The following is a 23,601-nucleotide window of genomic DNA, read 5'->3' on the forward strand; positions in this document are numbered from 1 at the left end:
CTGTGAACATTGTATCACTTCATTTATTAATTTTATTAATACGTGAATTTAAATATAAAATACCATTATTAAATCTGACAATGTATTGAGGTGCTCATCATGGAACTAATTGAATTCTATGACCTTGGTGGAGGTCCCATTGTGTGCCATCAGCACTAATGGTACAGTAACTTGTCTTTGAAAAGGATTTACCTGGACTGCCAGTAAATACTGCCCCCTCTTGGTTGGAGGGAGAATTTATTGACGGAGCACTGAGCTTGGCGTATTGACGCAACTTCACATTCTTCTTTTGTGTTGCTGGTTGTGCAGTATTTTACGAGGGACGTGCATTTCATCGGAGGTTAGATTAATAGCTCGTGTCATTCGGGTTGCTTCCATGCATCTTTTATCATCTCTTCCCCAACTCTCCATCTCTCGTTGTGCCACTGATCACAAATTCTTGACGTTTGATTTGGAACCACTGCCTGTAAAAGTTAAGTGCTGCGCCAGCTGCTTTTAGCCACTCCAGTGTGCATCATCTCACTTATATATATTATTCCGCCTTCTCCCAACACCACCAGCTGCATTATTTTACCCTTAACTCTCACCTTCGTGCTCACTGATTGCGTTTCTTAGTAGGAGATGTATGTAACGCCAGCTGTGTTTGCGGGATCCTTTTTTTTTTTTCTTTGACACTTTTGCGAGATTACAGGCACTTCAAATTGTGTTGGAAATGCTGACAGCTGTCAGGTAAAGTGTTCAATAGAAGAGTTGTGAGCACCCATTTAGACAGGCGGGGCAGTGCCCCACCAGCTGTCCATATTTTAAATATATATATTCTATATCCAAGAAACAGTAGCGTTTAATTTTATGATAGAATTATTTATTGATTCTTTAATGAACAGAGATGACGGAAAAAAATGAAAAATTGTGAAGGGGCAATTACACTTTTCACAGTGTTTATGTATGTGCAATATATGACATAGTTATATTATTTAAGACTTAAGGAATTTCTTTTTTCTGTCTTCTATCCTTTAATTTGGACTCTGTGAGCTTCATTACGCACAGTTACTCTTCCACTCAAAGCCTTTTGAGTCGTGACAATTTACTAAAGGGTGAGGAGACACAGTGTGGAACTTGTCAGGACATGGAGCATGCAATGTTAACTTCTCTTGGAAATATTGGTGATTCCACTTCGAAGTACACGATCCATGATAATAACTGCAATTACAAAAATAACTGAAATGGAGATGGCAGGTTGTGACGCCACCCGATATACATCACAAAATTGATGCCTGGAATGGACTCCACCATGACCGCAATTAGTGTCAATGTAGTTTCTGAACTTTTTCTGCGTTCTGCCATATACGAAAATTAATGAGTGTTAAGGATTAAAACTTAGCAGAGAAGATAAAAACAGCACTGCACATAGTTGTTTACAAACTGGGAACATTACAAATTACTTTTTTTAATCTGTCCTGTACAGCTGCTAAAACAGGAGACTGGGAATCTGACTGTCTTTATAGTCTGGACAGTTTAAATCTGCCACATGGGACTTTGGTATACTTAATTCCGCCTGTTTATATTGCGTTTTTTTTTCTTCAGTTGAAGCAATCCAAGTAGCATCTTGTCTACTTAAGGGGCACTATTTGGGGAGGAGATGCGTAGTAACCGAAGGAAACAGACAGGGAAGATAGGTCAGTTAATGGTGTGGATGGGTAAAGTTGATGTTAGTAATGTATTAGGACCATTATTGCAGTAAAGCTGTTAGAATATTTTTGCTTCAGGTGCAATAACAGAAATTGTCTTTTTGATACCACCACCATGTTATATAGCGTATTGTCATCTAATTCTAAGATCCATGTGTTTAATGTGATGCAAACACACCAAGTCTCATCTCATTTTTTGAACCGCTTTATCCTCACCAGGGTTGCGGGGGGTGCTGGAGCCTATCCCAGCTGACTTTGGGCCAGAGGAAGGGGACACTGAATTGGTGGCAAGCCAATCGCAGGGTACAAGGAGACGAACAACCATGCACACTCTAGGGGCAATTTTGAGTGTCCAATCAGCCTACCATGCATGTCTTTGGAATGTGGGAGGAAACCGGAGTACCCAGAGAAAACCCACACAGGCCCGGGGAGAACATGCAAACTCCACACAGGTAGACCGACCTGGATTTGAACCCAGGTGAACGCGCTTACCACCACCTGGCCACTTCACAGACCAACTAAAAAAAATACATTTATTACATTTTTCTTTAAAAGTAGGCATGCATTTAATAGTGGTAAAATACACATAAGGCACAAAATATATATACACTATTATTTGATGGGGAAAAAATGAAGGAAGCAGAAAAGACTAAACATTACAGCTACATATTGAAATGTGATTTTGACCCGACAGTAAGGTTGTCATTTTGTTTTGGGCAATTCCTTTTGGAAAACATTAAAATTGCAGCTGCAATAAAACCAATTTCAAGAAGTTGAGTAATGCAGAACAAATTACTGTACGTTTCTTTTGAAGTCTAACTGCTGGGCTCGGAATTGATTGTGATGACTGGAAGTTGAGGAGAGGGTCGGGTTACACATTCCCTCAACAACAAATGTGCTGCATGCGATGATCAAACTGTAATTAATCGGCGTCCTATTTACACAACTATCTACATCAAAGAGACACTCTGTTGTGTTGCACTCTAAAAAGATTTGGACTTGGTAGTTGAGTGGGAAATATGGAATGTTGGTGTGTGAAGGTAGTGGGAGTGAGATGAGGGTTGAATATATATTTGCTGGAAGAGCTTTGTAAATAGACAGGTGTGATAAATTCATGACATTTAAAAACCGCTGTGCACTTTTCTCAATAATTGGCTAGCTTGCAAATTCCTGTTTTGTGCATTTTACAAGTCAGCCTTGTTTTTCAATTGGGAAAAATACTTAATCACTGCATGACTCTCCTACAAATCATATTTATGTTATAAAAATCTTAAAATACATCATTATAACTATTTGGGAGGCATCAATTAGTCAGATTTTGATGCAAAAGGCGAAATCTGTATCTCTTTTGCTTTAGAGCTATCAGGCCTTTCTTCTTATGCTTGTGTTTGTAGGATGAATAGCTTGTGAAATGAGAAAGGTAGCAAGTGTTTTTATTTTTGGACTTTTCCATTGAAATAAAAACATGTGAAGTAAATATTTTCTTTTATTTTCTTTCTTTTTCTAGCTTGTTGTCAGGCAGTCCAGGCAGAAAATGTCACCGTCTTGGAGGGTGGCACGGCCCAGATTTCCTGTCGCCTGCAGAACTACGACGGATCCATTGTGGTCATCCAGAACCCTCGTCGGCAAACGCTCTTCTTCAATGGAACACGCGGTGTGTAGTATTTGCACGCTTTTCACACAGTACTATCTGCTTTTAGCAGTCTTCGTGATTAACACGCACACAGATGCTTTTTGTCGAGTTGGCTTACAATTTTTTTTCTACTGTTTTCCCTTTTGGCAAACAGTACAAAAATTTGTAGGTCTGCACTCCACTGGGCGCACATCTACATGCAAATGGTTTCACTTTTCCATTTGAGCATTTGCTCATTAAAAAGATAACCAAAGAGTTAATTGAGGTGACTTTTTTATTTCCCACCCAAACTGTGTGACTGCTTTTAAAAGGACACTTCTTGCACCGTTAACCCCAATGATGAGTGGATGACACGCTGCAGGTCTTTCTTTATTAGAGTATGGCCTTGCTGCTGTGCTAAAATTGTTATGTGACCACTGTTAGATTTAGTCAACAGCCTTGGGCTAGGTAAACATCGCTTTTCCCTTTTAATCACTTCTCCTCAGCAAGCTAATGTAGCCTTTTTAGTAATGCGTACAAGGAAAACTTTATGCTACAAACTCGAGGCCTGGAGAGCTATCATTTCCAGTTCACATCAAAAGCCATTAGCAATATTGCCATTTTTAGTTTTCTTTTTTCTTTTTTAACTTCAGGCAGTTTTTTTCAAACGGTCTTCATATAGAAGGACTATTGCATATGTTTTTATGCTGAGTTGTATTTGCATAACACGTTCAATGTGTATGTGTAGAATTTTCTTTATTGCTATTTTTGTCTTTAAAAATTTATAGTGTCATCTATGCTTTTTGTCACACTAGGTTTCACTTTTATGTTGTGCTGTAAAATGTTGCGTTATACTACAATCTTATGTTATCCTGTTTTTCAGAATCTTGTTTAGTATTCTTTTAGCTACAAAATATTTTGGTTGACATATGGGAATAGGAATTAATGACTGCATTTGGCTTGCAGGTTACATGCTTTAATAGTAAAAAGAAAAATACCAATGAGAAAAAAAATGTCCTTAAGCATTAAATAAATTAAATGAATGTGAATAATGTTTAACAGAGATAGGAAGGAGTCAAAGACTCGGTAATAGCAGTAGTTTACTAAAAAGGCATCCATCTTCATAGTGTAAGACAATGAACAAAAAACAGCCCACTTCAAAGTACGTTTGTGTGGCAATTGAAAACAAAGGGAGTCACAAAGAAAAATTCGGCATAGAAAATGAGCAATTTATTATTTTACTTAATTATTTTACTTCTGTTACGTATGACAGAACCAGAGCCCAGTGAATGGTAACTGTGATTGTAAGACTCAGTGTCGTCCATATGGTCAAAAGCAGTAATTTATTCTCACACTGCTCCACTTTAATGGTGGCAACAGTTGTTGTCTAAAATGGAATTAATTTCTTCAATTGTGTGTATTATACAAGGTACACAGTATATCGCTTTTTATTATGACCTTTTCATTTGCTTTTTTTGTTTTTGGTTAAAGGGTCCAATATTGATGTCCTTGTTAAACCATTTAAAGGTTTATACTTGAATGTAGTTTAAAATATGAAATGAGTAATCATCGGGACATGAATCTATCTACTTTCTACAGTGGTCGTCATTATTTGAGTAATGTGTGGAATGGAACCTATACTAACTAAACCCAGCAATTACTCTTGCATGCTGGTCATAATTTAAATTAGAATTAATTTGGTGTGAAATTGTATTTGATATTATTTAAATTAGATCCAGACTATTTTTTCCACCTACATCACTGTGCAAAAACAACTATAAAACAACACCACAACATACAGAGTGCACTGATGGCCTGCGAAAGACGTAATTTGTCGTCATTGTGAAGTTGTTAGTGAGTTTTTAACCGTTAAAACTACTTCAGTTTTTAATAAATTACAGTGCATTAACTCTCAGACTCCTTGAATATTCATGGTCCCTAGCTCTCTGTCTCATTCAAGTGTTTTTAGTGTGTTCGTTCAACTAAGGAGACAGACACCCTTTGCCGGTAATGCGGCGGTTAAGTGAATTAATCGTGAATACTCACCACAAGCGAAAACTAATGCCAGACGTTAAACCCTCTGACGAAGGGGGCTTAAACGGACATTTCTCGCCTCCAGTAATCTTGAGTGATTACACGTGTTGGAAGAGTGGCTTTGACTATTTAATAGGTGACGTCCCACTTTCGCAATACGACATCTACGTCATCACTTCAAACTGAGGTAGTTAAGGTGAAAACCTCAACTTCACCGCGAGCACCTGACTGTACTTTCTGCAACTGTATTTTCTGGACTAAAAAGCTCACTGGATTTTAAGGAGCACCTTCAATGAATGGCCTTAAAAATGTGTTTCATATATATAGTGGTGGTGGTAGTAATTGTAGTGGTAGTAGTGGTAGTAGTGGTAGTAGTGATGGTAGTGGTGGTGGTGGTAGTGGTGGTAGTGGTGGTAGTGGTAGTGGTGGTAGTGGTGGTAGTGGTGGTAGTGGTAGTAGTGGTAGTGGTGGTAGTGGTGGTGGTGGTAGTGGTAGTGGTGGTAGTAGTGGTAGTGGTGGTAGTGGTGGTAGTAGTAGTGGTGGTAGTAGTAGTAATAGCAATGGTGGTTAGGAATTGTGTTATACATCAACTAGATGGAGCCATGCTAAAGGGAATTTCATACAATTATTAACCAATATTGATCCATATACAAGGCGCATTGAGAAAATTTAAGTATTTCAGTTGCGCCATACAGTGTGGAAAATACGGTACTTAAAGAGAGGTACTTTCACTCAAATGGGGTATGGACCCTGGGCCATCGGGAAGATTAGATGGCGGGTAGGTAATGCCTAATCAGAGCTGGGAAGGGTTGTGATGGACTGAAGACGAGAACTGCAAGTCAGCCAAGTGTGGTGAGGGAATGGATAATGAGGGAGTGACAGAAAATGATCCCGATGTTTGGGTTATACATGAAAATTTACGAAGCTCATTGGGGAATTTTGCTGGCAACGTGAAGGACATCTGTTAAGATGAACGAGTCCATCACTCAATGTTAGATTCTTACATCCGTCCATCTGCCACGTTACCCTGTGGCCTGCTGAGTGTGTTTAACTGTCCAAATGCAAGCATTAAATTAGACCCTCTATTTCACAAGCAAACCACCAACCAGTGGCCATGGTGATTGGATTTTTCTTTCTTTTTTTATGAGAAAGTAAAGCAGACAGTTGCAACATGAATGGCGGAGCTGACCAAATGGACGCTACTCAGTATGCAAATGAGGCCAGACCATAAAGACGGACTTGGACTCAGGCGGGGAATGTGACATTTAGTTGCCATTTACTATAGAGATGAGGACTGTTCTCTAACAACTGCCATGTGTCCACCAAGCCATCAAGTTGAAGCTATGTTGGTATAAAAAATATCAACCCCTTTTCCGACGTGTCTCCACTGAGAGGAATGGAGGCAGGATGCCGAATGCTGTGCCCGACACATTAATTTTGATGTCCTGCATTTGGTTTCTTCCTTTTTGCCATTTGGCTGACTACATTTATAGGCCAAAAAAAAAAGTCCGTCTGTTCCTTCTGTCAAATTCCATTCTGTAAGTGTAAATTATCAAGCAATTGTTGTTGTCTGTAACCAGGAAAAAAAAATCCCCTTGTCAGAAAGTAATGCAGATTTGCATCATGAAATGAATGAGCATGTATTAGTGCAACACAGTATTATGACAGCAGGTTGGACTATCCTAGGAGCGTGACCGGACATTTCGTCGAAAGACGTTTGGTAGAACGGACGTTTGGTGGAACGGACGTTTGGTGGAACGGACATTTGGTAGAACGGACATTTGGTGGAACGGACGTTTGGTAGAACGGACGTTTGGTGGAACGGATGTTTGGTAGAACGGACGTTTGGTGGAACGGACCATTGGTAGAACGGATGTTTGGTCGCCAGGTTCGCTCGCTGTCAAATTATGACAGGGAGTTTATTGTTGATATTTTGATAGTACATATTTAGATATTAAACTCACTCTCTCATGATTATAATTTTGAGAGCTGTTTTCAACAGTAACAACCCGGCGCCAAAACGTCCGTTCTACCAAACGTCCGTTCTACCAAACGTCCGTTCTACCAAACGTCCGTTCTACCAAACGTCCGTTCTACCAAACGTCCGGTCGACCAAACGTCCGGGGACCAAACGGCTTTCGACGAAACGTCCGAGTACCGTAGGAGTGCATTATAACTTTGAGAATGGAAATTGCATACCCAGCTGAACTGCACTGCTTGGTATAAATTGGGCTTTAAACATACATCCTCGCCGCCTCCCCTGTTTCCTCCTTCTGTGTATTAGTTTCCTCCCTTTCACCTGCCACATTACATAGCTTTATTAGTTTATCATCTAGCCTCTCCCGCGCACAACAAAAACCAATATCTCCATCGCAGTGTTGGGACGAATGAGGCTGCAAGAAGGCCTGCCAACGGTGCATTAGGAGACGCTGTCCCCCTGGGCGACAAAGCTGAAACAAAGAAAAGGCGGCAAAATAGAGGCGTCAATATCAAGTCTCTCCCCAGGGTATTTACAAGAATCTATAGACATCGAGCCGATGCCGCATTGTTGGTTGCCTTTGTTACCCGCCACCTCTCTTGTCGTCTCAGCTAACAAAAACAAAATTGCTGCATATTTGCTGTCTCTAATTTTCTTTTGTTGCTGCTTCGTCTTTTGAACATCATCTATTGTGCTATGTTCAATGCTGTGGTTTAACCTGCTTCTAATTTCCTGAAAAGGTGTCGAATCCTGTAGAAAAGTTGCACAGTTTTTCCAAAAATATCGACCGCAGACAAACAAAATCAAATGGAGACGCTAATTAGATGTTCTTGGATGAAGAATGGATGAATAGGGATATTTTGTGTGGTCTTTTACAGTAACACAATGGGCTCCTTTTACAAAGTCCTTGCTCAACTTTTCACAACAGTACAAACTTTGAGAGGTCAACTTTTGATAGGGATTTGAATGGATGTGAGGAATTTAATCTAGCAACTCAGGGTTGAAAATGGCTTCACCTGTCTGTTCATCATAGTTTTTGTTTAGATAATACGTAACCCTTGCTTTTTTTATTTCATGCTTTTAGTATTCAAGTGAATCAAATCAAAATGAGATACAATAATGATATTAATATATGCAATAATATTGATGAGGATTGTGTCTTTTTTCACCCCTAGCCCTCAAGGACGACCGCTTCCAGATGGTCCTTTTCACACCACGACTAGTGCGCATTACACTGACCAACGTGAGTGTCTCTGACGAGGGCGGCTACTTCTGCCAGCTCTACACGGACGCCACGCACCACCAGGTGGCCACGTTGGCCGTCCTGGTTCCACCAGAGACGCCTATTGTGGAGGTGAAACAAGAGGCCGTGGAGGGCGCCGAAGCGGAGCTCAGCTGCGTGTCAGCACGCAGCAAACCTGCCGCAACCCTGCGTTGGATGCGTAATGGCCGAGAAATTCCAGGTACAATGATGGTGTCACAAATGCTCTAATGTGTAGTTAGAATATTACATAGTGTAACATAAACTAAGGAAACATGTAGTAATCAGAAAAAGATTCATATTGAATGCAATTTACATTTTTAATAGTGCTTTCTTACATTATGTTCGTCGCCTTATATTGCTTTACATACCCACATTATGTTGCCTTGCAATTTTCTGTGCAGCAATTCATTTTGTGGAATGGTCGTCTACTTCAAGATATGTTTAATACATTTCGATCTTATCTTTTTCACTTATTGTTAGGTCACATCATATGTATACTGTCCTTCATAATTCCCTTTAAAAATCTAAATGCTTGACCATGCTCCTCTTTTCTATTTCTTCAGTGTACTTATGCTCAACCACTCTACTGTTCCGACCCGCTGCTCCCCTTTAAAACTCATCCGTCACTCACGACCACTTCTGCTTCTTCTTCTTTTTACCTCACGTCATCTCATCTTCTCTTTCTACCTCCATTCTGGCAGGTGTCGTCTCCCAGCAAGACAACGGCAAGACCGTTAGCGTATCGAGCACCATCCGTATCCCCGTCGAGAGGAAGGACAACGGAGCGGCATTGAGCTGCGAAGCCTTCCACCCGGCACTGGGAAACCAAAAGAGGATCAGACACTACCGCCTGGATGTGTTCTGTGGGTATCAGGACTTTTGTTATGCTTACATTCATTAAATAATTGTTATTAGGCCTGGGGATTGAGGATTAATTTGCACATAATGCTCTTATAGACTGTAGAAGTGTTCCCTTTTTGAGGTTTTTCCTGAAACAAAGCATTTACTTTCACACAGATATGCACGCACAAACAACTTTTATTCCAAATTCAAACATGAGTCATCATCATCATCATTTCTCCGTTCTGAATGATTAAAAACATAGATTATTCCATTTGCAACAGGAGGACAGCGCTGCGTGTTGAAGGCTTTTAGCACCGGCGTTAATTTGTGTCAGGAATTGGAAGGCTCATTTTTTATTGTTAGAATGGAGCTTGTTTATACGCCATGGAGGATTTGAGCTGACTGATATTCACCACTGAAGCCACCCTCATTAAAAGCCAATACATACAAATGTTGTCAAGCAGATCGCCTGCGGCCTAGTTCGGCCGCCCGGTCCAGTGATTAGTGTTATGCGCCATTTCCCCTGTGGTTGAGACTGAGAACTTAATGCAATCAATAATTGCTCTTAAATAATCACTGATGCTTTCATTATATCGGGACAAATTCTATATCTGTGTTTACAAATGCTGAATGCCTGGCAAAATTTGCATTTTTCATGAGCACTGTTTGACAGTTTTCTTTAGTTTGATATTTATTGCACTTGTTGTGATGAACCAGAGGCACAAATGCCAATCATTCATTCATTTTCGGTACCGCTTATCCTCACAAGGGTTGCGTGGGGTGCTGGAACCTATCCCAGACAACTATTTAGAGCAGGGGTGTCAAACCCAGTTTGGTTGGCGGGCCACATTCATGGTGACCAGATCTCATGTGGGCCGGATCATTTTAGATATAATATTTCGATTTTTTTTGTATAAATGGATTAAAAGACCTGAATATTCAGTTTTGGATAGATCTAAAACAATGTTTATTTTAGCTTTTTATATATATTTTTAGATTTTACAAAATGATTTTTGAACTAAAAACAGAAAAAAATGATTAAAAATTACAATTGATTTAAAAGTGGGAAAATCAGGAAATTTAATATACATCTATACTCTTCATTTTAATTTGATCCTAAAACAGAAAGTCGGCACTCATGATTTACTTTCCTGGACCACACAAAATGATGGGGCGGGCCAGATTTGGCCCCCGGGCTGCCACTTTGACACATGTGATTTAGAGTGTTCAAGTGTGTTCAGTGTGAGGGCGACGCGCTAATCACTTGCTCACCGGGCGGCTTTTGCATAACATATTTCTTGAAATGTATAATTATATTTAGTAGAAATGGTAAGAAAACAAAGAAGAAAACAATTTTGGTATGGAACTCATACAGGGGAATTGAGACAAGCCCACTTTAGAAGGAAAATCTAAATTACAACTATAGAAGTTATCTTTTAATTTAGCAATTACTTGCCAGTGATGTATGTGTTTTGGGTGTTGCTAAATCATGTTTGTAGATCATACTGACTGGACCTACCCAAACATCTCTGCATGTTTCTTCTTAAGCCATTACCTTGAAAATTGATGTCAAATACGGCACAAGCCAATTTTTTTTTTTTTTTTTTTTTGCCTTGTACTCACTTCTATGGATTTATTTTCTCTCCCGCTCTTTGGTCGCAGTTGCACCGACCGTGAGGATCAGCCCTCCTCCTGGCATTTTGCGAGAAGGCGACTCGCTGGTTCTCTCCTGCTCCGTCGTCGCCAACCCTCTGTAAGTCCACTTTGTGTTGCACTACTTCAAAGTATACTCGACGTACGTCCCGAGATAATGGAGTTACTGCCCATGGTGGTATTTATGGGCAAGTAGAGAAACCTTCTGCTAAAATTCTTCAAAGGACAAAGCCTGTTTTGAGCACCAAAATTATATTAATATTTAAATTCTTTATCATTCTGGGTGACAGTTTGACCTCAACTGGAGGTCTGCTGAGATAGGTTCCAAAATAGAAAAAATGTTACAACGAAGTAGTTGCGAACCTTTAACATCTCTAATTATCCTCACGTATAATTATACCTAGTAAAGATTAATTCACTGAGAAAATACTATCAAGGTTCCTTTATATTTCATGCATTTTAATTGCTAGCTAATTACACTTAGTGTTACTTGACTTGCGTTCAACATGTTCAAGGCTGTTATGTCATAAACATCATAATTAAATCATCGGACATTGGTGCGCATGCATGATACTACTCAAATATCATGCATTTCTGTTAAATATTGTTATACACATTCTCCGTAGTGCACGAGAGTCTGCATTCATCATATTGATTTGCAAAAATTATCAGTGACAGTTCCCCCACCGCATACACACAATCATTTGGTCCCTCCCACCTTTGACCCAGAGTTAAACAACTAAGTCTTTAAGACAGGGAGTTGTACACACACACACACACACACACACACACACACACACACACACTCACACACATTCGTGCTGGAACATCTGTTAACGTAGCGCTAAAGTGTGCAATATTCTTCAAATTGATTTCTTTAAAAGTCTCAGTAAAACACACTCCACCATTGTTATTACTGCTTTACTGTTATGGAATGCGTCGAAACATGTTTACGTGACATTCATTAGTGATGAATTAATCAAAGCATTCCGATCCAGAGTTTATTACCTTCGACAAAGACGCTTGAGGTGTTCCTTGAGTGTAAATAAAGACATGATATGGACGTGCCTGTGTCTGAGATGAGATAATAACAGCAGTCATAGTCAAAGCTCATTTTCCCCTGTCTAGGAAAGACTGTTATTTAAAGCTCTTAAGCCTGCCCAGTATGGTCTCGCTTCCCTTGCACTGCGGCCCAATGTATGTTTTTTTATTATTATTATTTTATAAGTAATTATCTTTCCACCTGTCAATGATTTAAAAGACTGTTTTTTAATTTATTTATTTTGAATGTTCAGTTACACAATGTATACCAAGCCAGCAACATCATGCCAAAGCACCATTAGGGAATTCCTGATTTATGTGAAACCCACACCTAGTGAACTAGTTGTGACACTCAAATTCACTAATGCCTCATCCTTTAATATTCCAATAGAGCCAAGCGCACACCGCTTAAATTCTTACTGTTGTGCTCCTACTTCTGTCCGTATTTGCTGCATGTAAATGTTCATACTAGAACGGATTACTTTCATAATCTTGCAATCCCCGTAGAGGAAGGGTGTCAAACTCATTTTATCAAGGGTCGTATACTCACTCCACCCACTCTTATTTGAGGAGATGAGAGTAAGGTCAAAATGACTAACTTGGTTTGATTGTTAAGAGACGTGTTCCCGTACCAACTGCCTCAAGGACGATTTACACTTTTGTACATGAGATAAAACACCACTTGAAGAAGTGTAAACAGCATGTTGAGTAAACAATGTCATTCTTCAATCCCACAGCCGTTAAGTGGTGTTTAATTCCCCGACAGTAGATAGATAGATATTATTTCTGAGAGCCTGTTTAAGAACCTCATAAATATTTATTAATGACCTCATCATGTTATGTACACACAATATTATATTTATTACTGAAGATATATTTGTGCAAGAGAAATACATGACAACCAATGAAGGTTTCAATTTACACTGTAAATGTTTGTCATAATTGTGCAAAAAATAAAATGCAGTAGTGTTCAGTACAGAGTTTCTCCCAATATTCTGAAAGGGATTGACATGAAGTTGACAGACTTGATTTGATCTTTCCTTGTATTTGAAGCTCTTGCCCTCGATAACAAAAGCATCTTAGAAAACCTTTCTTTTAAGTATCACAGACCCACACTGAGATTCTTGGGTATAAAGAGAAAATTGACTTCAAGATCTCGACAAATAAGGCATACGCCATTTGAAAGTGGATTCCTCGTCTCATTTTTAAGACAATTTGGGCTGCAAATGTCTTAAGCATACCATACCGGACGGCACTCTTGACAACACTGTCTTAAACAGTGGTGTCAAACTCAGGTTGGTTCGCGGGCTGCATTAACGTCAACGCCATTTCATGTGGGCCGGACCATCTTAGATCTACTATCTAGATTTTTTTTATTTTTTTTTTAAATTGGATTAAAAGAACTGGATCAAAAGCCCTAAATAGTCAGTTTTTATAGATCTAAAACAATGTTTATTTGAGCTTTTTTTCTTAGTATTGGAAAATGTCTTTTAATCATGTTTTTTATTTCAAATGGAAACAAAATATTTGTTTAAAGTGGAAAACGGAAAATATTGGTTTTTTTTTTTAGATTTTTAGAAAATGCTTTTTGAACTAAAAACACAAAAGAAAAAAAATTGCAATGATTGATTTTAAAAAGGGGAAAATCAGGAAATGTAATGTACATCTATGATCAATTGGGTTTGATCCTAAAACAGAAAGTCGGCACTCATGATTTACTTTCTCGGGCCGCACAAAAAGATGCGGCGGACCGGATTTGGCCCCCGGGCCGGCACTTTGACACCTGTCGTCTAAAAACTGGTAATCATTATAACACAACAGATTACATGCAAAATCTTTGGCACTTAACAGAAAATGTGCAAACTGCCATTTGAGAATCCTTTGCATTTATAACACCCACACTGAGAGTGGACAGCTTGCAGGAGGCCTGTTGATGCTACGGTGACGCTCTAAATATCTAAAGAGGAAGCTTACTTGTGCCACCCCTGCCCCCCAGGGCACACCACCATTTGCGAGAGGCATTTTGACTTAAGCCTCTTCTAAAGCTTTGAAATGCATGGTCAGGGACGCGCGGTCTGTGTGATGGCCCTCCTGGTCCCTGTGGACTTCTGTCACGTACCCACGTTTCAGTCTTCAGCGACACCGTGTTCAATAGCTATCAAGCTTTAAAGACCAATTACGGGTAGAGGAATTAGATGAGGACCATGATGTTATGTCTCGTCTATTACTTTTGGTGGGTACTCGGACGTTTGGTCCCGGACGTTTGGTCCCCGGACGTTTGGTCCCCGGACGTTTGGTCGACCGGACGTTCGGTCGACCGGACGTTCGGTCGACCGAATGTTTGGTCCCCGGGTTCGCGAGACGTTTGGTCGCCCGGACGTTTGGTAGAACGGACGTTTGGTCGCCGGGTTCGCGAGTCCAGAGGTTTGAGTCACGAGACTTTCATTTGTTTAACCCTATTCACTCAATGTTAAATAATAGTCATTAAATCCCTATTCATCCAATGTTAAAATGCGAACCCGTTCTACCAAACGTCCGTTCTACCAAACGTCCGTTCTACCAAACGTCCGTTCTACCAAACGTCCGTTCTACCAAACGTCCGGTCGACCAAACGTCTTTCGACCAAACGTCCGGTCACGCTTTTGGTGAGCGGACTCGGACTGTGCAATTCGGATGACAAGAATGAATAGAACAAAAAGTTGTTGGATTTTTTTTCCATGTGTGCGGTTGTATGCCCAAATCAGAAAGTTGAATTAAACTTTGCCAGGGACTGGAGCTTTGGATGGGTTGTGGCTGGCATCTGTGCTTGCAAGCACAAGCCATGATACACAGCCAGACACAGCTTTGTTCAGCGGGGTGTCACTGTAATCCTCACACCTCCTGTGTGTACATGTGTACGTGTTTAGATTTATTTGTGTGTCTATCCATCGCACAGAACTCAGCCGTAAATGCCAATTTCTATGTGGCTGTGCCTTTCACCCAGACAACTATGTGTGATCATCTTTAATGCTGTTAATCTGAGAGACGATTTGGGTGCTTCTGTATTGGTTGGCAGATAAATTCAAAGGGGCTAAGCAGTTCTCTTTATAATAAATGTGCTATGAACAACTACAGCAAGTGAGTTTAAAATGTTAGCAACCCACATGTTGGACAATAAATCCATCCCCAAAACTGACAGAATGCTGTAAATATTTTGTATTTTTCTTTATATATATATATATATATATATATATATATATATATATATATATATATATATATATATATATATATATATATATATATATATATATATATACATATATATTTTTTTTAAAGGATGGAATAAAGTATCATCTTTTGGAAAGGTGTGAATATAAATAAAAAAATAAAAAATAAAAAAGAAGCACCCCCTTCAGGGTAAAAAAGACATAATTGAAAATTGTTTCTGGTTAACATGACTATTTCTTTGAAAATCCTTGATAACTGGTTATACAAAGAGAAATTAAATTAACCCGCAAGGTAAAATACAACAAAAGATATAAAAGAAATAAAAATAAATATTAACCAAATAAGCACATTGTACTTTGTAGTTAATGTATTTATAAAGATAATAAAAAAACATTAGCTACCTTGAAGGCAACACTGCAGAGAACCTCTATTCAAATGCTGTCAACCAATTTATTTCCAAACTGAAGCAAACTACAATGAGTCTCCTCTCTGCCCATGCAGGCCAAGAGCCATCCAGTGGTCCAAGATCAATGACACCTTACCCGAGCGAGCCGAGATCTCTGGGCCCACCTTTCAGATTTCCCGCCTGAGCCAGTCGCATAATGGCACATACCTGTGTCAGGCACAGAACAATTACGGGCGAGCTGCCGATCACTACACCCTGCTGGTCTACGGTGAGTCTGCCATTTTATTGCGCTTACATGTTCAGTCTGAACACAAATTGCTACCGTCTCTACAATTTTAATCTTTAGCCGGTGTTTTTTTTCAATGCAATAACAGACACGTAAAAATGCTGACTCCTTTTTAAAGTCTTATTTGCTCAATTTATCCCACAGCATGAACCTCATGTGGAACATATTGAACAAATACATACGAGAAAATCATTTTTCCAGCTCTCCTTTTTTGTCTTAGTACCTGTTTTATTTTATACAAAGTAAAGGCACCAAACAGGAATCAAAAGACAAAAAAAGTGCAAAAATAGGTTCACATTAGCAAGTCTGTTATGAGTGTAATGACAGCAACAAAACATCTGTCTGTCAGAGAGAGGATGCTGATTTTGGAGGATAAGATTTCAGAAGTTTTCAAAGATACACCACTGACTAAATTCTTTATGAGGGCTGACCTGAATAGACAGCGTCGCGGTGATGCTTAAAGGGAAGATATGTTGATGCGTGCAACATTGCCTGTCGTTTTCTTGTTATTCAAGAAAGAGAGTCTTGCGACTTTTAAATTGCTAACCTGTAGGTGAAAAAAAGTAGAAACAAGTGAGTAAGCACTTTTGGATTTTTACAAAGGAGACAGCAGTTTGACAAGCATGTGTTTGGTGCCTATTACTGTTACTTGGTAGCAACTCTGCATTCTTTTCGGGACCTCAACAGATGGCATGTTTTTCCTTCTATTCCACTATTTAGTATTTAATGCAGAGCTGTGGGCGATGTTCAAATACATACGTTCAGTGAGGTTGTAGCCTGGAGATTGGAAACAATCCTCTGGAAGTTCAAATACATCTGTGCTCCATAAGAATTTGAATACCCTCACTCTCTGTCCCTGAAGTTTCATTAACCTCTTTGTTTAAAAAAAAAAAACATGCAGCGAAAAGTACCTTCTTTAAATGTTTTCTGCTACGACACTACTAAGATGCTCATGGAGTATTGCAATTAATATTTTATAACTATTTATTTGGTCCTTCCTGTTCTTTTACCGTACATGTCTGGTGTTTCAACTCCAAAGAAAGAAAAAGCAAAACACTCTGAGGTCTCACTGATTTCTGGGTACTCGGTCGTTTGGTCGCCGGTCTTTTGGTCGCCCGGAAGGTTATTGATAATTACCATTTAAATCATTGCTCATGGCCATTGTTGGCTTTTATTGATGCGTAGACCGTGTTGTTTTACCTTGTTTTGTCGCCGGTCTTTTGGTCGCCCGTTGTTTGGGTCCGGGCGACCAAAAGACCCCGACCAAAAGACCCCGACCAAAAGTCCGGCGACCAAAAGTCCGGCGACCAAAAGACGGCGACCAAAAGACGGCGACCAAAAGACGACGACCAAAAGACGGCGACCAAACGACCCCGCATGGATTTCTGCCCCACATGTGGGGTAGTTGCGATTGTTTGATTTTAATGAGTGACGTCTGTGTAATCTGCCTCGCAACCAGTGGCATGTACGTACATTTGACGAAGGACAGGCCATTTCTTGCGACGCCCCTTCGTAGCTGCCCTGCCTTCTGTTTGCTGGCTGTGTCCCCACACTCTTTGCAGCACTTGACACACATTCATAGAAGTTGGAATCTACTCTAGGTGTATAAAAGCATAAGAGCCTTGAGTAACATCTGTGGGTTGGTGCCCTTTTCTCCTCTACCTATCATGCCCACATACACACCCACACACAGTTTCAGTACATTCTTGTTCGCCATCAAACAGCACATATTATAAAGGACTTCCATTGGCGTCGAGGGGGGCAACAGTGGCAAGATGAAAGGTGCCGCCTCAAAACACTTTCACGCTAACCTCTCTTCTCTCACCCGAGAAGGTTAGACATTCTGAGCTTTGATCCACATCACAACCTCTCTGCTCATTCGCGTTTTTCTTTTTTTTTGGTTGCTTTACGCTATTTTTTCCCTCCCCTTCATTTTATCATTCTTCCTGTGAGAGCTTATTGTAGTTCATTTGAATTTGAGCCACAAATTCTACAGCCATATTGTCAAATAAATGATGTAAACTGCAATTCCTCCAGTTCAGGTCAGCCATTAGACATCACACCGCGTCTTTAATGGTTTCATAGCGTCGTTGTACAATTCCAAATGAGACTGAAAAGTCACTCTCAATTTCCCCGCAAGTCAGTACAGGTAATGTAACACACAGGGTCAAATGCATTTTTTAGAAATTAATAAATGAAAAACATAAATCTTGTTGACTCATGAATCTGATGTTCTGTAGCCTGTGGTGCTAAATCTCATCAGTCAACATTGAAAATAAAACAAATATATCAACCACATGGGAATGATTATTTTCCCCCCCAGCATTTTTCACATTTTATATTGTTCTTATATATTCTATACAGTACATAGCACTGAGGCATTGTTCATGTTTTTAGAGAAAGTCACACATTTATAATTAAAAAGAATCATCATTTTAGTAGGATGTTTTAATGCAATCGTTTTCAATGTCATAAATCTGCATTTTCTGTTGTTGACAGGCAAAATTGACCTTCCTTACTACACCCAGAGCAGTAACAATGTGCAGTTGAAAACAAAACACTGAAAACACACAAGTCAATTATTGAAATAATTTGATTTTTTATTACCACCTCCAACAGCTATTTGGCTCTCCATGTCACGCTGTGTAAATATATTTGCGTAGTAGGTCCTTAAAGAGGAGCTAAATTACTCATTTGCTTTCATTACCAGATAAGATTGTGATTTCAATCATTAGTCAAAACGCGACACTCTGATTAATACTGCATTTTTGTAATGAGAAAAGCTGATAGAAAAAGTGAGTTCAGTCAAACTCAGGGAGAAAGAGCATCTCCTTTGGCCAAGGTAGTCCTCCACATTCTAAAAGCTTCTTTAAGGAGGGCAAGGGAAGGGTGTTCATTTTACAACGTCTGGCTTGTGCATCTTTGAGGTTTCTTGTCCTTGGCTGAGGGCACCGAAGCGGGAATCAAATGGGTTCGAGATGAGCAGTTTTATCCCACACTTGTAAAGACTGAGACCATCTGCCGTGGAAAAAAAAGAAGAATATAAGAGCAGAAGCCTCTAGGCCTCAAGGGAGCAGGTATGGGGGTGAAAAACGTGGAAAGTGTTAACAAGGTGCACTGAATGAAGGAAGGGTTCTCCTATTGGATGCTGCACTAAAAGTTACAACTCTTTGCCCAAATCCCTCCGGTCCTCTTCAGCTTGGCCGAGAAGGTCTGAGAGGACTCTGTGTTCGGAAAGTCGTAAAATTGTGAAATAAGATAGCTATAGCCTACAGAGTCCAATAGCTGTAAATTAAAGGGTGAGATTTACACACAACCGGGAGCCACTGCTCATCATTTATGGGAGCATAAACAAGAAATCAGCCAGAATGCAGAAGAAAAAAATACCTGCTAGCTCACTGTGAAGAGTCAGTGTGAAAGGCAAACATTTTTCCGCTTTCTTGATGAAATGTGGTGTGGATTAACAAAAATGACCATATGTGAAATTGCCTCATGCCACAATAATGCTCTTATTGAAATCCTTATTGCATGAATACAGAATAATGCAATGAAGTGACTTACTACAGAGGAGGTAATTTTTACTCCTGTGTCTAAAGGGGGCAGTAGCTGCTGAAAAGGTGCAAGGCTTTGCAAAATATGGCAGTGCCTTGATTGAAGATTACAATACCTTCCTTAAAATGGCACACTGTGTTTTGACAGGCGTGTTGAGATGAGACTTTATATTTTCAATTGTCTTTTCTCTGTGAAATTAATGAAGAGGGCATGAATCCATGTTCCAGAAATGTTTGAAGGCATAGTATGTATAATGCAACAAGCATTGGCACTTGTTTTATTATACTTGACTTGAGGCAAACTGATTTTAGGTTTGTTTTGTGGGGTGGTATTGTTAATTTAGAAACTTTTATCTGCTAGAAGATTGTCATAATAGAACTAGCATCTGCTTGTTGAAGGGCTAGGTCACTGCCCATTTTTAGAGTGGCATATTTTAAAATGAAATAATATTGGGGGGGTTTAAGAAACATATGATTGCTTATGTGTTTGGTGTGACAGTGTTTTCCGAGCAACTCATCAATTAATATGTTTTTCATTCTGATTGCTTTAGTGGTTGACAGTGGAATCCAATTAATTATAAACACAGCTCAAATTCTGACCAGTCTAGTGCTTCTTAAAGAGCATTAGAGTTGTAAGGATGATGCATTTTCACTTTAAACTTCACGTCAAGCCCTCTACCACTCCACCAGCCGTGTCTTTTCACCTCATTTTCACCTTCTCTTCCTCTCGTGACTCCTCCCACGGCCTTTCAAGCGTTTATCACCTCGTCGGCAGTCTGCCCCCCCCGCTCTCGGTTCACCTGCAGTTCAATCTCTTTAGCATTAGCGGCAAGCTCTCTAGGAAAAAGGCGTGGGGGGCTTGCAAAGTAGAGGGGATGAAAAGCGAAGCAGGGGAAAGGACGATAGAGGTCAAACGTAAGTTAACACATGTCATTCGTTGAATCCCCATAGGAAACCCGAGGGCTTGGTAGAGAAGGAGGGAGGCTTTGCACCCAGGGGGGAGGTTTGTTCACCACCGACTTGAAGAATTGAAAAAGACTTTGCTCGCAGGTACAGGGAGGATGCGGGGGTCCATTCTTATATCCGTCTGTATTCATTTTTTTATGTCAAACGTAGAGAAAGTGAAATAGTGGCCGTCTGCAGAGAGCGCTAAACTGTAGCTGAAACGCGCCAGCCAATTTATAGGGTGCTGCCTGTGGCGCTGTCACCTTATGAGGAGAAGATGAGGGATTAAATCTTGCAAAAGGAGAACAAAAGGTGAGCCATGGTGTACTGTGCATGGAGAGGAAGAAACTGGCCTACAGTCTGGAGAGAAAGGCAGATGTGGTTGTGTAACAATTGACATCTTGTATTCTCCCTGCTATTCTTCGGTATATTTGTCATGGTTGTTTTACTGTCTAAAACTTGTTATATTACATTTTTCATGTTTTCAACCATCCCCCATTTTGCATCTGACAGACAGAAGTCAAATGCTAAACATTCCTGGTTCATCATATGTTCTTGCACAACTGAACAACAACACTAATCTTGAATTGAATTTAATGTTTTGTGTGTAACTCATTTGTCATTTGCTGATAATGACAATGATAGATTAATCTTATCTATCTCAACTGGAATGGCTGGTATTAGTAAGTGATTATGATTCACTGACATTGACGACCTGTCAAAATTGATTTGGGGGCAATGAGGTAAAGTCATCAAATTCATATACTAGTATTCCGCTGTTGTTTTTGTGGGCGTATCTTGTCTAAAATAATGGATTCAATATGGAGTAGTTTACGCCGTTTTCCCCGCCAGCAGTCTGCAACATTTATGTTCAATTCCCACCTGGGTTAATGGAAATACAAGCAAATTTTCTGCTTTTATTTCACTAATTTAGGTAGCTAAACGACTAGAAACACACCCCAATGATCCAGCACAGTTCTACGACACTGCAAACTGCAACTGTAATAATAAACATATTTTAAAATTAACGTTGAAGGCTGACTTTCAGCGAGCACTCCTGAATTTGACCTCATTAGTTTCTGCCCGTGTACCTAATGAAGCTTCTAGTGAACATGGAAACACACTCACACTGCCCGACAAATACTTATTAAAAAAATAAAATTAAAAAAACATAATATAGGCCTACACAACCGCACACACAAAGTTAGCAGAGCCATTTACAGAGTGCAGTGTGGACCGAACTACCAATTGTTGTTTTGTTTTGTGCAGCTGTTTTAAAGGCAAAATTGGACTCTTTATGTTTATGCTCAATAAGAAGCTGCATGTTTGTGTGCTGGCCACCAAAGAATGTGCTGGTTGTGTGACGAAAGCCCAAAGGGCTCCTTTATGTAATTGAACAGTGCTGCTGCACTCAGATGAATCGCCAAGCCAATAAAAAGCCATTAGAAGAGAATTGCGGGAGGGAGAAGGAAGGAGAATAGAAAGATGCCAGTCATTATATGGACTTACTGTATGCACGATGCATTTATCTGCATGCGAACGAGTGTGTGAGCATTCTGTATAAAGACAGAGGTTCCATTTTGTTGTTCTTCCAATTGCTTTTCCAATTCGCCTGCTATAGAGAAAACACTTTTTATAAAAGCTATTCCCTCATTTTGTGTTATGAGCAACATCGTTACGAAATCCCACAGGTGTGAAAACACTGAGATTGTCTCCTTGCTTGTCAACGTATTTACTGACCTCTCACGCCCTCTGGATTGAAGCGTTGTCATCCAGGGAGTCACCATGCATGCATTGCTTTTGTTATTTTAATTTGACACGGCTTCCTCGGAGACTGCAGAGATGCAGGAAAGGCTATTTGGAGACGGGTGCAATGAAAGAGTATAAAATATGGCAAGGAATTCAACATGACCTGGAATTAGTTCGGGTCTCTTTGGCCAGTGGTAATAAGCCAACTAGATAATTGGATTGGAGGGGAAGAAAAAAAACGTGATTTCATGAAAAATCCTTGATAGCCGCTGGCAGAATTAATTGTGTCATACTATGGTTTTCTAATTACAATGGGTTATTTTATTGAAGGCATCAGACAGAAAGAGATACGATAGAAAACTGTCATAGAATTCTTGGCCTATGAGCCGTTTTATCCAACGTGGAACTGTAGGGAAGGAAGAGTAACATGAGAATAAATACAGCCATCAAAAATTGAGAATTTCATCAATACGGTAAGGACATTGCCCAACGAATTTCACTTTAATATCGATGATCATAGTAATTAGTTGGGGCGGGAGTCAGGCCGTTGTTCTTAAGTGATTTTTTTTTTACATTTTTAATGCCAAAATGTCTTTACCATTATGTTTTAAGTGAACATTCTTTATTTGCAACATTGTTTGAAGATGACATTTCCTTTTTTTATATGTATGATTTTTATCCAATTGATGTCTATATCATTTACATAAAAAAATAACACAAATATTTTACCATTGCTTTCTTTGATTTTGGTTAATTTTTCAATTTGTTTCTCTTTTTCCACCCAAATGTCATTAACTTATTCATTGTCATCGACAGAAACAAATCAATTTGGAGGAGGACTTGCTTTATCAACGTAAAATGGCAAAATTAAGCTTTCAAGCACAAGAGTGAATTATCTTTATTTAAGAAACGTTTTTAATGCATATATTGACATGGGTCCACAGTTATATTGGCCGTTGAGGAAACGATGTGGCCCATGACAAAAATAAATTTGAAACCCCTGAGCAACAAAGTACGTTCTAAATGTGAAAGTTGTGGTTGACACCAATGGATTTTACATTCAACAAAACAACGGGACCGCTGCAAAATAATAGAGACTGATGAGTAGAAAACTGCAGGTGACGTGTACCATTCAGCTCACCTGATCCAAGATGTCATGCCGGTGTATTCGGGCACACTCCTGCAAGGAGGCGATACTGAGAGAGACGTCATTATCCCAAGTGCCACCACATTCATCGGTGGAAGTCTAACGTGGGCTGCGTGCCTGATTGGCAGCCACGCTGCGTTAACGGATAAGAATACGAGGTAGTGTGGCGGTGGCCAAGAGGACGACAGCTTGCT

General features: G+C 39.7%; 1 protein-coding gene across 4 annotated transcripts in view; it reads left to right on the forward strand.

The window, feature by feature from the left end:
* cadm4 (cell adhesion molecule 4) overlaps positions 1-23,601 on the forward strand; it is a 146,707-nt gene that overhangs the window by 112,487 nt on the left and 10,619 nt on the right. For all 4 annotated transcript variants that reach the window (XM_077598837.1, XM_077598840.1, XM_077598836.1 and 1 more), the window contains exons 2-6: positions 3,196-3,342; positions 8,488-8,775; positions 9,278-9,439; positions 11,082-11,172; positions 15,825-15,997. In XM_077598837.1, coding sequence (XP_077454963.1) covers positions 3,196-3,342; positions 8,488-8,775; positions 9,278-9,439; positions 11,082-11,172; positions 15,825-15,997 — 861 coding nt within the window. The remainder of the gene's footprint in view (positions 1-3,195; positions 3,343-8,487; positions 8,776-9,277; positions 9,440-11,081; positions 11,173-15,824; positions 15,998-23,601) is intronic.

This window comes from Stigmatopora argus, chromosome 4 (assembly GCF_051989625.1).
Source record: "Stigmatopora argus isolate UIUO_Sarg chromosome 4, RoL_Sarg_1.0, whole genome shotgun sequence".
Taxonomy (NCBI): Eukaryota; Metazoa; Chordata; class Actinopteri; order Syngnathiformes; family Syngnathidae; genus Stigmatopora; species Stigmatopora argus.